This window comes from Saccostrea echinata, unplaced genomic scaffold (genome assembly GCF_033153115.1).
Source record: "Saccostrea echinata isolate AGI-Se365-2 ecotype Australia unplaced genomic scaffold, CSIRO_AGI_Sech_v1 ptg000016l, whole genome shotgun sequence".
Classification (NCBI taxonomy): domain Eukaryota; kingdom Metazoa; phylum Mollusca; class Bivalvia; order Ostreida; family Ostreidae; genus Saccostrea; species Saccostrea echinata.
Window position 1 is genome coordinate 13,247,552 of NW_026889765.1, and position 17,481 is coordinate 13,265,032.

Consider the following 17,481-nt stretch of genomic DNA (forward strand, 5'->3'; position numbering starts at 1 on the left):
ATTCACTATATTATCAATAAAGTCCCCCCCCCTTCCCCACCGAGAAACACCAGAGCCTCTCACCCTGAGAAGTTTGCTCATCATAAGTAATCACTTTGTTTATCTGCTTAACACTAAGGAGCAGACAGGATTATTTAATAGAATTAATGCATTTTCACTGTATTATCAAGAGCCCCACCCTTACACCAGCACATCTGACCCAGGGGTCACGCAATCCACTACTCTGGAAGAAGCACTCTTGCTCATCATAACTATATACTTAGCCTCTTTGCTTTTTAACCAGAAGCAGAAAAGAATTTTCAAAGAAATTTTGCTTTTTCACTATATAATCAATAGAGCCCCTCCCCCCCCCCCACATTTTAACCAGAACCCTTGACCCTGGGGCCATGAAATTCACAATTTTGGAAGAGGTATCCTTGCATATCATAACTATGTATTTAATTTGTTTAAATAGTACCCAGGGGCAGAGAAGAAGATTTTCAAAGAAATAATTCACCTTCACTATAGGAGCTATATAGCCCAACCCTAGCACCAGAACCCCTGTCCCTGGGGCCATGAATTTCACAATTTTGGAAGAGGCATCCTTGCTTATCATAACTATGTACTTAGTTTGTTTAAATAATACCCAGGAGCAGAGAAGAAGATTTTTAAAGCAATAATGTATTTTCAATATATAATAAATAGAGCCCCGCCCTAGCACCAGAACCCCTGTCTCTGGGGGCCATGAATTTCACAATTTTGGTAGAGTCACTTTTGCTTATCATAACTATGTATTTAATTTGTTTAAATAATACCCAGGAGTAGAGAAGAAGATTTTCAAAGAAATAATGCACTTTCACTAAATGATCTATATAGCCCCACCCTAGCACCAGAACCCCTGACCCTGGGGCCATGAATTTCACAATTTTGGTACAGGGCTCAATGCTTATTACAATCATGTCAACAGTTTGACTGATTGATGTCCAGGAGTAAAGAAGAAGATTTTTAAAGATTGCATTAATTTTGGGGGTTTTAGCGCAGCCCCTCAGGCCCCAGGGGGGCACGGACCATGAAATTCATAAATTTTGTTCCCCTTCACACATAGGTGTGATATGCTAAAATTGGCTGAAATTGGTTCAGCGGTTTCAGAGAAGAAGATGAAAATGTTCAAATGTTAACACACGACGCACAACACACGACGGACGATGACGGACAAAAACAGATAGCAATAGGTCACCTGAGCGACTCAGGTGACCTAAAAACGAAATTTAATGCCCACAAAAACTATTTTTTAATGGCAAATCAACAAAATTTTATTCCCACAAAAATTTGTGCTTCTACAGTACGCTAGCTATAGACAGAAGTTTTGCAAGTGGACTGTTTACAGTCAAACCTTGTTATCTCGAACTCAATGGGGTTGAGAAAAAAATTTGATCATCCAATTTTTTGATTATCCAAGGATATTTTACCTACCATATACCTACCATTTGAAGGAGCATCTACAGACTCTGTGTCAGAGTCCACACATTCAGCAGCTGGAATGGCTGGGATTTCTTTAGCCACAGCTGGATTCTCTACTGGCATGATACAGACTGGACTAAATATCCAAGTCCTTTCTTCAATCTTCACCCGGATATCTCCATCTTGGTCAATCTTTACAATGCGACCATTTTTTCCGAGAGCCTGTAATATATTGCTAGTTATTTGTGGTATTACACCTGTATTACTGACTGCAAAATGAAGTTCTGATATGAAACTTTGGAAAGACTCTGCATTTCTGTACAGTGCTGTGCCATATTTTATCAAATTTTAATGACACTATTTTCTTATTACATATTTAAAAGTCAGTAAACTCTCATACATACAACTGCATACTGTAAAGAATCTAAATTTTGTATTCCATTTTCTTATTCACCCAATTCTTATTCTTCTAATTCTTATTCACCAAAAGAAGGATTTTTTGTGGCCCGGAAGTCATCATTATTCATTTGGGGGGGGGGGGGGATGGGGGGGGTGAATTCATCTGCAACCAAAATTTATTGATTCATGGGGACTTTTTTCATGAGTATATCATATATATACAGAGAATTCAATGACCAGATAAACTACTTAAGTTATTGTTTGATGGGATGTAAATTCATTGCTAAAAGTGACCCATGAAATCCACAAACATCGGTCCCTCAAAAACAATGATGGTTGCACATGAATTTACTCTTTCATCAGCATAAAAATATTTAACCAATTTTTTAAAAATAATAATCAAACATAAGCTAGAATTCTTGTCTTCAACTCTCTAAGAATAGCACAGCATTGTCTTACAGGTTTCATGTCATCATTCCATCCTCCATGGCCTTCCTGTAGATCCTTGACAACATTGTAGGCAGACAATACCTGTACAGCCTCTCCCTGTGTGAATGTATGGATCTACAAGCACACAGAAATCATAATTTAACAAACATTCTGAGAGTATTGCCTTAGCAATATTAGTCCCCTACTGGCAAGTGTAATCTGGTTCCGTTAAAAATTGAAAATGCCATAAATCCACCAAAAATCGATGAAGCAGAATGAAATGGAAACTTGATCTATAACTCAAGATAAATTCACATACCAAAAATCAGCTCAATATCTGCAAGCGTTTAGAAAAAAATGCAGAAAACCCCTAGAAATTGAAAAGGTCGTTATTCTGATAAAAAAATCATTGAAGAGGAACGAAATGCAAACTTGATCTGTAACTTATCAAAATACACTCACATACCAAAAATCAGCTCAATATCTGCAAGTGTTTAAAAAAAATTGCAGAAAACCAAGTGGGACAGACTGACAGAGGGACAGACAGATAGACAGACAGAAAGATGGACAGACAGATTCAGAGAAAAGCTATAGTCCCCTCCAGTTTCACTGGTAGGGGACTAATAAATCCTCTTTATATTATAAGCTCCATTGAAAAAAAAAATCTATTAAAATCTAGTTGCTGCTTATCTATTTAATACTGCCTTCTATTTTGGTGGGCTGCCTCTTAAAAAATGATAAAGAAGTAATCTCCTTTGCAAAACTGTTGGTAAGCTTACACACTCTTTAAGTTTCAATTTTGTTATGCATATTAAAAGTATTTCTGGTTTTATGAATCTTCGAATTTGTTTATAGGAGTTTTTATGTTAAATAGAAACAAGAGGCCCTGGGGCCACATAGCTCACCTGAGTACTCTGGCTAGGAAAAAGCAGAAATCAGTTCAGTCTTGAAAAGTTTAAATATAAAAGTGGTTGGGGGGGGGGGTTGATTTGAACTATCTTGAATCTATACTTCATAGGGATACTTTTGAATTAATATGGCAAATAATGGCTTTGCTGTTTAAGAAAAATTTTTTATTGATATACTCTTTTGTACTCCTTTAACTATATAATCCCTTTTATGGCCCCTCTCTTCTCCTGGGGGTCATGATTTGAACAAATTTGAATCTACATTACCTGAGGTTGCTCATGGCTTTGCTGCTCTTGAGCAGAAAATTTTTAAAGATTTTTCCTATGTATTCCTTTGTAAATTTTTGATTGTCCATTGTGGCTCAACCCTACCCCTGGGGGTCATGATTTGAACAAATTTGAATCAGGGATTTATCACCCTATTTTGGGAAATGCCATTTATCACACTGCTCAACGCGTTATCAGCTATTCGGTTGTTATCGGGCATTCGGTGCAAGGAAAGCAAAGTTTAGAAAACATGGGTGATTTTAAATTTCTTAATTCAACGATAATTGCATACTTCAGCAAACAAATTTTGTGATCTTAGGCAGATAAATGATTATACTTTCAGCAGCAAAAAGAACAAACCAAATCACCCTCTTTCTAAAGATATACAGCTTTTTCAAATGATATTTTATTAAAATTTTGGAACATTTCATCACATTTTAGCTTTTGTAGAAGTCAAAATCAGATTATTCTATAAAACAAAATGGTTTATTTATTCTAAGGACAACCATATACCTGAAGATAAGCAGATTGAGATCAAAAATCCAAATGAAGGGTTAGTTTACAGGCATCTAAAATGTCTTGTTAGGTTAAAACTTGTTATCATCAACAAGGTTGATGTTGCTGGATAATTTGGTTTTTACGGGTGTACATTATCGGAAACTCAGGTTAAAAAGTTTCTTTCAGCTTTAGAAAAAGATTGGGAAAAAAAAGTAATTTTTAATCCGTCAATCCTTGAAAATAGCAGACGTAATGTGTTTTAAGGATATGCAATCCTCAGCCATGAAGGATAACTCTTAAAATTATTATTTAATTTAAAAAGTCTCAACATGAAGCTTGAAATTGAAATCTATTCCTGCAACAATTTCCATTTTATGCATCTTGATATGATTTGAGGTTTTTAAAGTCTTAGAAAGGGTCTTGTAAAAAGTTGACATTTGTTCCTTATACAAGTAAAAAATAAATACAGTTTTAGATGAATAGGATTTTCATGAGTTTAACCTTAAACATCAATGCTTTTTAGCATACTATGAAATTGGAAGTGATTTGTGATGTCTTGCAATGATAGCACAAGCTTTTTACACTATGTATTATATAAATTTCGGAAGAAAATAGAAGACCTATACATGTAAAACCAAAAAAAGTATTTTTTAAAAAACATGCAAATTTCCCTAAATGCCTGGATACCTATTATTTTTTAACTTAAAATATATTTGTTGATCAGTTTTCAATTAGAAAATGCATAGTTGATGTTTCTTTTCGTCTTCTGAATATAATGGAGATTTGATTATTTTCCTTATGTAATATAACTATAATGATTAACTTTGAAGAAATAAAGTGGGTAAATATACATTAATTTTGTAATTCAAAGATATATTTGTGAGCATTTTCATTTACATAACTGCCGAGGACCGGACTACCTTAAGTAATTTTTTTTTTAATTTTCCAGCTTTCCATTGTTATTTTGTTTTGATACTCGTAGATGTATATAAATAAGAATAATTATTATAATTATGATTTTATAATTTAACTCCCTATCTGTTCAATCATTTTTCTGTTCTCCATTAAACATTATATATATGACATGTATATAACAAATCTATAGTTGCTTTAGTTAGTCACGTCTTCCGATCTAATCCTAGTATGTCATTTTTGAAAAACATCGTCACTTCAAGTGCCCAAATGAGCCTAGAACCTAAAATGTTTTTATGACTAATATAGAGCAATAACATTGTTTGTGTCAAACCATTTGATTTTAAGGTTTAAAATAGAGGAAAAAAATGAGGTGCATATCGCAAAGAAATATTTCTTTATAAATTAAATTAAAAAAACGTGAAATTTCCCAAACGTGAAAAATACTTTGGGGGGGTGGGGGGTGGGGGGACTGGTCAATTCACTTCCTTCTTCATATGTTTAACTTTTTCTACAAACAGTGATCCGCGTTTTCAATGAAGGGGCGGGGGATGCCAAGGGTTTTTTATTTGCTTGAGTATAAAAATTCAATATCTCTGCAAATTCCAGGTGAGTTTCGAACCTTCCCAACGCCCCCCCCCCCCCCCCCCCCTCTCTCTAGCTCCAGGCATGAGCTCCACTTACACATTGAATTATCTACAGGTTTTCCATTTGGTCGATAATGATACAGAGCACACTGTGGGTTGTGACCGATCGACAGGGAGTGTTTATTCCTTCTTGGCCACTAAATCAACCTCTGATGTTTTTAGAGGTCCGTATTTTCTCTGTTCCAAATTTATATTGTTTCAATAGACTTTTGAGCTTTATTACTGTTCGTTATCTTCATAATTTCCTTCTGTCAGTAATGCTTTTTGAAAACTAGTAAAGTTAATCTCTTTTTTTCCCCCTCAAAAGTTAGAATTTTAGGTCATATTTGGCTTAACATCCTTTTGGGAAATTCATTAAACAACCCTTGAGTTTAGATTCTTTAATTGCTTGATACCGAACTAAAACATGTATGTACTTAGTACTAACAAAAGGCGGTTATGGGAAGACCAAAAATGCAAAGTTTACAAATAAAGACGAAGCAAGCAAAACAGAGACAAAAACGAAGAAAAGTGTGTAACTGTGAAAGGCAATCACAGAAAACTAAGAATAAATTACTGTGAATTCAGCAATTATTGCGAGTCTTTTATATTGCGAATAATGCATGTAAGAATCGCAATAATTAAATCTGGAATCTGTATTTTGGTTACAATAGAGATTTATAATTCAGAGGTTTTAAAACTTATACCATATTTTCAAACAGGCCAAGATCATATACATTTCAGTGAATATGAGAAACGCCAAAAACACTCTTTTTTTTTTTTTTTTGAAGTTGAGTATTCTAAAAAGAGACAAATGATAGCCAAAAAATTCGAATTGTGTGCCTGTCATTTTAAATATTTAGATTTAATGAAGTTTTCTGTTGTTTCTTAACATTTTCCTAACCTATGACAATCTTTGTTTCCGATAACAAAAACCGAAATTTCCGATAACAAAGTGAACCATTCAACCGTATTTCCTATAACATCCTATAAGTTAAAAAACAGGAATTTTTACCCTGTAATTGCATCTTTGTGAGATTCTGACGATGTCACATTGTGGACAATAACTAATGTTAGGTAAATATAAGGATTTTGAAGAAGGAGGCTATATACAGCAATGCCAATCAAACGAAAACTTCCAAAATATAACAAATTTGACTTTTAAAGTCTTCCCAAGACTCACAGATACTATAATAAGACATGTTGGGGCTTTATTTTGTATCTGTATTCATTCTTGTTCACAAAAAGCACAATCAACATGTTCTGTTTCTATTATTACAATGTTTATTTGCAACAATTTACTAACCTGTCAAAAGTTTTTATCCACCGAATGCCCGATAACAACCGAATAGCCGATAACACGTTGAGCAGTGTGTTTATAGGGACTCTGGAAATATTAACGGCTATTTGAAATAATTGGGAAAAATAAAAAATCTTGCTATCATCAAGTATTCAGTTGTTACAGTAATTCATTTAATGTTTCAGCATGAACCAAATTAACAGACAATCAAATATGATCCAACTTCATCATACAAGATCAATTATGAACAATAGACTAATTAAACTAAATTTGACTTCAATGAGTATAAAGTATTTATACAACTTAGGGTAGTAAATGTGTGTATGAGATTCCAATTTAGGTCATTAGAATCTGTTTCTAGAGATTATAAACCTCCTGCAAAAAATTATACCAAGTACACATTTTCTTAAAGTCCCCTTTTAATATGTAAAAAATGCATTGAAAATATATTTTTCCATCTGAAATAATGCCTACAGTTCTTATCATTTACTCATAGATCATTTGAGTAGGTGGAAATGACTTAATAAATCTATATTATTACACAATATTACCATTTTCAGAAAAACGGAGGAAATTCGGATAAAAAGTCAGCGATGTTTAGTGTTTCTAAACGTGTTACGACTGTAGAGCTTTGCTAAATGAGATAAACAGAGGAAAATTACAGACAATCTGACAGTTTTACTTAGTGTTTTTCCAAGGTAATTAAATATAAAAGCAGTGTTCACCAATTGGGAAAAAATACTGCCAAATTGGGAAAAACCAAACTCAATTTCAATACTTGATATCGTGATTACTTAACTTAATGGAACTCTTATGGTAAAGGTAGAAAACATCTGTTACATGTAGCTGGGGGCAATGTGCTGTTGCATACAACGCGAGATCGAGATCGAGCATTGTGTATTTTAAAAGGGCAGATATGAAAGATGTCATGGTGAAATATCTTGCGGAACATTCGCTGAACCACGCTTAAAAATTTTAAGAGAATCTAGTCCTTGTGTGTTACATTTTTATTGATACTTTTTCACTAAGCTGACTCTTCTAATTAAATTCAACCATTTCTTTCTGAAAATCGTTACTTTTGGAAGCTGGTAAAAAAAACTCTAAACATTCCAAATTAGACAACCTACTATTTGAAGTTCAACCCTTTGCAAGACATTGAATTTTTGGCATACTAATTGTCGGAATCATTCTATTGTCACTAACATAAGTAATTCATGCCCCGGAAATCTCGCGAGATTTAGAGTTTTCCTGACTTTGCCGCAAAAGAGCAGCATTAAGTTAGATAACTGTGAGTTAATTGCGATACTAAATATTGTGAATGGGGCCAAATTTCGGCCCCTAAGAAGGCACTGATAAATCCCTGTGAATCTACACTACCTGAAGATTCTTCCATATAAATATGAACAATCATGGCTTTGCTGTTCTTGAGAAGAAGATTTTTAAAAATGTTTCCTATGTATTCTTATGTAAAACTTTGATCGCCCATTTTGGCCCACCCTACCCCTGGGGGTCATGATTTGAACAAACTAACTTAAATCTACACTACCTGAGGATGCTTCCATATAAATTTAATATTTTTAAGCACAGTGGTTCTTGAGAAGAAGATTTTTAAATGATGCCATTAATTTTTTACGAATTCATAATTATCTCCCCTTGGAAGAAGGCGTGGCTCTTCATTTGAACAAACTTGAATCCCTTTTACCCATGGATACTTTGTGGTAAGTTTTATTGAATTGGCCCAGTGGTTCTTGAGAAGAATATGAAAATGTGAAAAGTTTACAAGGAGGGCGACAACGATGACAGACAGCAGACAAATGGAAATTTGTCTGATCGAAATCAGAAAAGCTCACTTGAGCCTTCAGCTCAGGTGATCTAATAAGCATGTAACAGTTTCTCTCAAATAAACAAGATACTCTTGAGAAATTTTAGTTATTAATAGAATTACTTTGTTATTGTCCCTTCCTGCTAAGGTTATAACAAGAGGCCCAAGGGCCTAGAATCACTCTTTAGATAAATTGTACAACTCTGACTATAATCACTCTACTGAATGAAAACCGTCTACATTTGCATTTTAAGGAGTTAAGCTTACCTATGAAGGAAACAATTTGACATTAGTTAGGAACCTTGCTTTTTATCAATTTTCATAAAGGCAGTCAGTTGATAAATCTTGTGTTCATGAAATACACTATACATTACAGGCACCAAATGCTATTTATTATGTTCCCCAAACGAAGTTTGGTAACATATTGTTTTTAGCTCACCTGAGCTGAAGGCTCAAGTGAGCTTTTCTGATCACTTTTTGTCCGTCGTCCGTCTAGCTGTCCGTATGTCTGTCTGTAAACTTTTCACATTTTCGACTTCTTCTCAAGAACCACTTGGCCAATTTCAAGCAAAGTTTTCTTGAGTGAAGGGGATTCAAATTTGTTAAAATGAAGGGCCGCGCCCTCTTTCAAGGGGAGATAATTAGGAATTAGTGAAAAAATAATGGCATCATTTAAAAATCTTCTTCTCAAGAACCACTGGGTCAGGAAACATGAAACTTATATTGAAACATCCTCAGATAGTGTAGATACAAGTTTATTCAAATCATGACCCCCGGGGGTAGGGTGGGGCCACAATGGGGGATCAAAGTTTTACATACGAATATATAGGAAAAATCTTTTTCTCAAGAACAGAAAAGCCATGATTAGTCATATTGATATGGAAGCATCCTCAGGTAGTGTACAAATTTGTTCAAATGAGGGCCCCAGGGGTAGGGTGGGGCCACAATAGGAAATCAAATTTTTACAAATGAATATATAGGAAAAAATCTTCTGCTCAAGAAAGCAAAGCCATTTGTTACATTGATATAAAAACATCATCAGATAGTTTCAAATTCAAGTCCCCCCCAAAGTAAACTTTTCAACACTGAACTGATTTTTGCTTTTTTCCTAGCCAATGTGCTCAGGTGAGCGATGTGGCTCATGGGGCTCTTGTTACTCTATTTTACTTCTTCTTCATCCTGGGTACTTTTCTGTCCACGAGTGATCTCAGAAACTACTCTTCTGATTGAAGTGAAATCTTTTTAGCATTAATAGGCATGTTGTGTAGATTTGCAGAACGAGGGTCATTTTGCACGCACATGCATGCATGTGCCTGTGTGTGCGATGTGTGAAATGACTGATATACTTGATTTAGGTGTAACTTTTTATATTTTTTTAATGAAATGCTTTCAAACTTACAACATAAAGATATATTAGTGGTCTAGACAAAAGGGCATTGTCAAAGTAGCATGAACCCACTCGCATGCATGTGTGCTTTGCTCTGATTGGCTGAACCAAAACTCTCAGTAACTTACTTGTTTTTTGACAAAATACTTTAAAATTTGAAATATAAGTATATACAAGGGTTGTCCCAGAAAAACGCGAACTTTTTGAAAATTTCAGAAACTATTTGACCAAAACTTATAATTTTTGCCACGTTGTTGGAAAATGATATTTTCGGTATTTTGACAAAATATTTTAGGCTTATGATGTCATAAGTATATAAAAACAGGATTTAAAGGGTGTTAAATATCGGTGGTCGGCACACAGCAATTTTTTTGACTTTTGAAAGTAGCATTGTCAATGAAGTTTTCTTTATTACCAGGCTATACGGAAATATAATGTCACAAAATTTACCTCCATAAATACTCTTTGATCTGGTGTACTTGTGTATAAAAATTCATTAATTTGACATCATTAACGACAAATATATGACGTTTTATGCCAAAACACTTTTAATTAGATATGGTCAAAAATGATGACGTTTGGCGATAATGCGGAGCATGAAATGATTTTGAAAGCAGTACTGTGTTGAGAGGGATATGACTCCTATCCATACGATAAAGAGATGTTAACGATGGAAAAACAAAAACATAAATTTCGGACACAGGTTTATCCCCAGTTGAAGAGGTTTGAGGATGGCTTGACTGGTTATCCGATAGAAGAGGCGTTTTGTAGACCAACAAAAATGAAGACAAACTGAAAGTCAGGAGCTGGACGTCATAGGCCTAAGTGAAGGCCGCCGTTAAACAATGCGAACTATTAGGTTTATTATCGGGATTGAGAAATTGCCTATTAAAAGAATGAATTCTGCAATCTTCTGGTAACACTAGTATTTGAGATGTATAACTTGGTAAATAAAGGAAAATTAAATACAGTGCCGAATTTATGCTTAAACGAATTTTATCAGAAGCACATTTTCAGAACAAATTCATAAACGCTACGAGTTACATTTTGACTTCGTCAGTGTTGCGCCAACAACTGATTTGTAAGATTCGTTTACCTGAGAGAAAAATGTTATTTATGGATATATTTTATTGAAATTTTAATGCATTATTCAAAAAATGTTGATTATGATGTATACCAATTTTTAATTTTATAGTTTTAGTGAAACAAAAGATATTGAAAATGTTTGCATATTTCTCGGACAACCCTCGTATTATAAAGTTCTATGACGTTATTCGGAAATTCTGGGAAAAACATGCATGCACGTGTACTGCAATTTGATTGGCTGAAACTTTAAATGGCTATAACTTCCTTAGTTTTCTACAAAACAGGATGAAATTTAAAGTATAGATAGGTATAATGGGTTTCTACATTATGCTACATTACGCTGCTATCAAAATTGAATATGAGTGCAAGTGCGCTAAAATCTGATAGGCTTATACTTTATAGGCTTTACAATTACACTTTGAAATTTATTTGTTTGTAGTTTAACATCCCTCTTGAGAATTTTTCACTCATATGGAGATGCCACCACTTGCAGGTGGAGAACTGAAAATTTCTACCTATACTCAGCACTTAGGGCCACTGAGCAGTGAGGGATTTTTTTCATGCCAGTACCTACTGCGACACAGGACCTCGATTTATACGGTCTCATCCGAAGGACCGTTCTCCACGTCCCACGGTGGGATTCGAACCCGTGATGTAAGGATCAACTCCTTACAACACGACTCTAGAGCAGATGCTCTAACCACTGCACCATGCGGGTGACCTATGAAATTTAAGACATAGATATAAATTATAAGGCACTATAAGTATAAATATGTGAGAAATCTTGAAAATACACAACAGCACGTGTGTTGAAATCTGATTGGCTAAGATTGTAGGTATTTATAACTTTCTTAGTTTTTTTTTAATGCAAGAAGACAAAATTCAGAGTATACGAAAATAAATAATACAAGTCTCTACAATATGGAAACATCAGAAATGAGTACGAGGACATGCATGCACATGTGCTGAATTCTGATTAGTTAATATTTTATGTTTTCAGTGGAATTCTTTAAAATGTAGCTCTTTATTATGGCATACTATGAGATGATGTATATGGAAATTTTCAAAAACTCATGCATGCACGTGTACTTAAATCTGATTGGGTTATGCTCATTTTGCTATATGTGAGTTATTTCCCCTAAATAATGCTTTAGTACAAAGATTTTGCTTAATTTAATGAAGCTTATAGGGAATGGGACACCAAAAGGGAGTAGGGGAGTGTTTGGGGAACATCTGTAACGGTCTCTCTTACAATCAGAACTAGTTTTAAATTTACCCCTACTTAAAATTTACACATATTTGTTCCTCAAGATGTTTACAAATAAAACTGTATTTAATTATATTGTTCAAAGTAATTGAGAATAATTATTATAATTACACTTGCAAAAATCAACGTAATTGTAACCGCCAGTAACTGACAAAATTGTCAAATTGTATTTGAAAGTATTTACTTAATCACATTTCAAAGTAATTGAACTCAACCCTGTTCAAAACTAAGGTCATTATGAAATACTTTTGAGTCAACATGACGAGAGGTTTTAAGATGCATCAAGTGACAAAGTTTGATGATCCTAGTCCTTATAGTCGAAAAAAAAATAATTTTGTCGAAGTTTTAACAAAATATCATTCATTTTAGGTCAACTTTGAAGTGACCTCAAGACCACACCCTTTGCCCCAGGGTGATGCCTTGAACAGTTTTAATTAACAACATATCCTCATTCTTATGCGTAAGTTTGGTGGTTCTTGAGGAGACTTTTTAGCAACCAATACTTTTGCTTTTATTTTCCTTATTATCTCCCCTTGTTGAAGAGTCACATTCATATTTTTAGTACAAATGAGAGCCCTTAATAGTCCAAGGATACTCTGTGAAAATTTTACAAAAACTGACCAAGGGGTTCTTTATATATTCCAAAAAGTTTATGTGCACTCTACAAATGACCAAAGCATTAGTTCTTTGAGCTTTTGGTTCCAAAAAGTTAAAAATTAAAAAAAGAATCTTTTTTTAGCCTTAATGAGTATCAACACACTAAATGCTAAAATATAGGGCAGGGATATCAAAATCCTTGTTAAATCCAAAATATCATGGTAAAAAATATTTTATGCATTTTATAAGTCCCCTACTGGTGAAACCGAAGAGGTTTATAGGGTTCCTTCTTGTCTGTCCATCTGTCTAGCTGTCCATATCTTTCCCTCCATCTGTCTGTCAGTCTGTCTCACTAGGTTTTCCACACTTTTTTCTAAACGCTTGCAGATATTAAGCTGAATTTTGCTATGTGAATGTATCTTGAGAAAAAGTTTTTTGTTTTGCCTTGATGATTTTTGATGGAATTGCTGTCTTTAATTTTTAAGGGTTTTTTGTACTTCTCTTCTAAACACTTGCGAATATGTTTTGCATACATCCAAACCTCTGTTTCAAAATGTTCAATTATATAATTAAAGAACTGTTTCAAAAGATTATAATACATGTTTTGTTTTTTGGATAAAGGGGTGGGCTTACATTTTAATTCTTTGTTGAAGGTACTCAAATACCACCAATTTTCTTCAAAATTCAAGAACAATGCAATTTCACAAAGCCTGTTTTCAATACCGGGACTCTCAGAAAAAACTTTTTTATAGGAAAGCACTAAATCTCTACTTTATATTTAGGTTTGAAATGGGACATTAGGACTTGGTCAGTTAACTGGAATATGGGCAGGTCATTTTATGGATAAAGTGAACCTAGCTCTTTCTGAAAGTGATATTAAGTAACAGAGTCTGTGTTATGGTATAACACCCCCTTCACTGTTTCCAACAGCAGGTGTATGAATTGAAAGTCCTACATTTTTCAAATATGTGTGGTGAAAACTTTTTGTAACTTAAGAATTAAAGCCTCCAAACAGTAAAGATGAGAGAATATTGTTGATTCAGAAGTACTTTTTTTATTCTTCAACATTCCTCGTTAAACATGGAATAACCTCAAAGATAATAGCTCTTAACTGCTTTTAAATAGTTAATAGATGTTTGAATGTATAGAAATTAAGATACTAACTCTGGTTAGTGCAGCTCTGTTGATACTCCATATGCTACTGTCTTCATATTGTACTCGACAAGTCTTCCCTTGAAACAAAATCTGTACAATAGTTCCAAGCTCTCCAATACACTAAAAACAAAAAAAATATGAAATTAATCATAACAAATTCTTGTAAACTATTACACAAACCACAGGCCTTTGGATCGCTTAAATCCGACTTTAAAAAATTGGGGTGTATAAAAAAGATAAAGGTATGGATCTCCTTACATAAGGTACCCACTTTCGCAAAAAAAATACTTTTAAATAGAATGCTCTAAAGTTTTACTTTCTATTCAATCTATTCATATATAATCAATCTACATTACTACCAAAGTTCATTCTGAAATTCCATGTACATGTACTTCCCAAGATATGGTGAAATCAATTCCAAAATTGACTTACTTTTTTTTACTCAACATTAGCTTGGGCACTGGTAATTCACATGTATACAGACAGTATTTGAACTGCAGCAAACAGCTGCGTAGTATTTGCACAATCTTTCAACATTTCAAAGTTGATTTTTTACTCCAGATCTTAAGGTTAAGTCAATAATAATTTCTTTCGCGAAAAAAAATTTAGAAAACGTTTGCTTCAACAACTTCACAGCCATGTTGTTTATTAATGTAAAAAGAACTATGATTGAACAACATTTTCCTGGAATGTAAAATATACTTTTTGATTTTTTTAAAAATTATACAGCTAAAATGTTGTTGGTAACTTAGTAAGACCATATGATACAAATCAGATAAAATTTGTAGAGAATGAGTTCTAAAAAACAAATATTCAGAGAGCATAGAATAAATTCCGGGAAGAATTTGTCCCGTCGTTCCCACTTTACAATTAGTGCAACTATTCAGAGGCCCAAGCTAATGTCGAGTATAAAAATAAGGTCAATTTTGGAATATGATTTCAGCATATCTTGGGAAGTATATGGAATTTCGGAAAGAACTTTAGTAGTAACGTACGTTGTTTATATGTGAATAGTTATGAATAGAAAGTAAAGTTTTAGATCATTTAATTTAAAAGTATTTTATTGGCGAATGTGGGTACCCTATGAAAGGAGTTCCAATATACCTTTATTTTTTTTTTAACACCTTAATTTTTTTTAAAGCGATCTAAGGGCCTGTGACACAAACAATGACAACAGGTCCATGGACCAGAGAGTTTACCTGGGTTATTAAAGTGCTGCTGTTTGTCATCAGATTTTTAAAAAGTTTTTTAAGGTCGCAATTGCAAGGCGTCACATGATCAACTCATGTGATGTTTAAAAAAAGAAAGTTTACGGTAACCATTTCCTGAATAAGGGGCATGACGCCTATGACAAAAAATCCTCGTGGCAATATTTCTAGAACAGAGAAGGAATAAGACATGATGTTGAAGAGTGTTGGAGAGCGTCGATGCAGATTTTTTATCCATGTGTTTTGTTTTGACATGTGTGGTAGTTCTGAACATTGAAATCTATTTCATTAATTAATTGAATTTATATCTGGATCTTTATGTCCTCTTGTTTTAATTAATTAAAATATTAGAATTTACTATTGGATCTACATCAACTTATATATTCATTTCCTAGAAGCTTCTGACACCTTGATTTTCTCAGTGATTAATGAATATGGATGAACAGATGAACGAGTGTGATTTTGATATATACGTTATAGACTAGTTTGAGGTTGCATGCTGGACATGAACATATATATTTTTTAATATTGCAGAGGAAATTTGTTTTCCTCTATAAGATCTTCTCTAGCATTTACAACACTTACATCAGCCATGTAAACATTGAATCATCGGTGCATATATTGTGTAAACATTTGTTGTAAAATGTTTTATGTGTCGTATTTTGTCAAAAATGAAACTGAACACACTTCTTCTGACAGAAAAGAAAAGTTTCTTTTTGCAAGTTTTCACAAATCTAGTAAAAAATAATTTTTAAAATAATAATTTTTGAAAATTCACGAGGACATGAACAAAGACGCTTCATGCCGGCATATTTTATGAAGTGCATAAGCACGAAGCGGTGCAAATTTATGTCATTCAACAATAATTTTTGAAACTAAACAGTTTCTAGTTTTGACATCAAGTGTGGAATTATGACGTCACAATGAAGATATTCTTGCTCCCTCGTGTACTCATGTACCTATTTCATGAGAAAATGATGCAAAGAATATGAAGGAAAAATATTTGCAAATGTAATTATTAAATAGCAAATCACTATTATTTGCCAAATAAGATATTAGCCTAGGATATTTATTGCAGATACAAGTTGTATGAAATAACCCCTATTCATTCAATGTGTTCAGACAAGTGTCTACCCCCCCCCCCCCAATTCCAGGTCACAGCGCAGAGACCTCAATGTTTGTTCAGCGCATGAACAATTTGCCCCTTGGACCACTGTGCACTGGTTTAGAATATATATATTTATATTGATATAATAATGGAATGAATGTTTTGGAGACGGGAAAATAAAAAAAAAAACAAATGTGCATGTTGTTATTTTTCTGAGTACATGATTTTATTTTTTTACTTTTGTTATTCTGATTTATATATAAAATGAGCAACAACCGCAAGATTTTCAGAAAAAAGCATTTATTAATCTATACATATTTTTTTTCTTTAGTCTTTTAACAGACTTTACATATTTAAGGTTAAGCAGCAAACTATCATACGAAAATTTATGAAATCTGATATTTTAGGAAAGGGGGAGGGTCATTGAAATGCATGTAGCTTCAAAATGAATGTGATGACCTTACTTCATATTTTAACCATAAGTCAATTATAATAATTTATACAAAATATATTAGTTTTTGGAAAATTCATTGGGTAATTTTTTGTCAAGACGTTGAAAACTGCTCTTGAGGTGAAAATATTACTGCAAAGAACTGCGAACGATAGCATTGTTCTCCCGCCTACCTCCAAGTCGATTTTCAAAAGTTAACATATTTTGATGATTTTTCATATTTATATAAATATTTATATGAATTTTCATAAAACATTACTTCTTTAGGAAAACAAAGAGAGGTAACTCTATAATTTGGATAAAACTTGTGCTTTTCACAATAGAAATCAACGGAAAATATTTTTAAAACATCTTTCCCCCCCGTGAAACAAAAATTCCTTTTTACACGTAATATGGACTGTCATTTTACAAATTCATACCAAAGCTTTTTGTGTTTCACGGGGGGGAACGTATGTTTACAGACAAAAAACTACAAAAATGCTTATTTTTTCACCAATTTCAAAGGGTTTTACAACTGAAATATTGTATTTTTTAAATAATATATGTTTAATTTTATATGCGTAAAACATAAGAAAAGATTTTAGGAACATTTATTCATATCCAAGAATATTTTAAAATGTG

The 17,481-nt window shown here is 33.3% G+C and overlaps 1 protein-coding gene across 1 annotated transcript in view; it reads right to left on the reverse strand.

Annotated features, from left to right (window-relative positions):
* LOC133188450 (E3 ubiquitin-protein ligase MIB2-like) overlaps window positions 1–17,481 on the reverse strand; it is a 185,047-nt gene that overhangs the window by 114,485 nt on the left and 53,081 nt on the right. The window contains exons 7-9 of the mRNA XM_061323886.1: window positions 14,103–14,213; window positions 2,299–2,403; window positions 1,464–1,662 (exon numbers count right to left, since the gene is read on the reverse strand). Coding sequence (XP_061179870.1) covers window positions 1,464–1,662; window positions 2,299–2,403; window positions 14,103–14,213 — 415 coding nt within the window. The remainder of the gene's footprint in view (window positions 1–1,463; window positions 1,663–2,298; window positions 2,404–14,102; window positions 14,214–17,481) is intronic.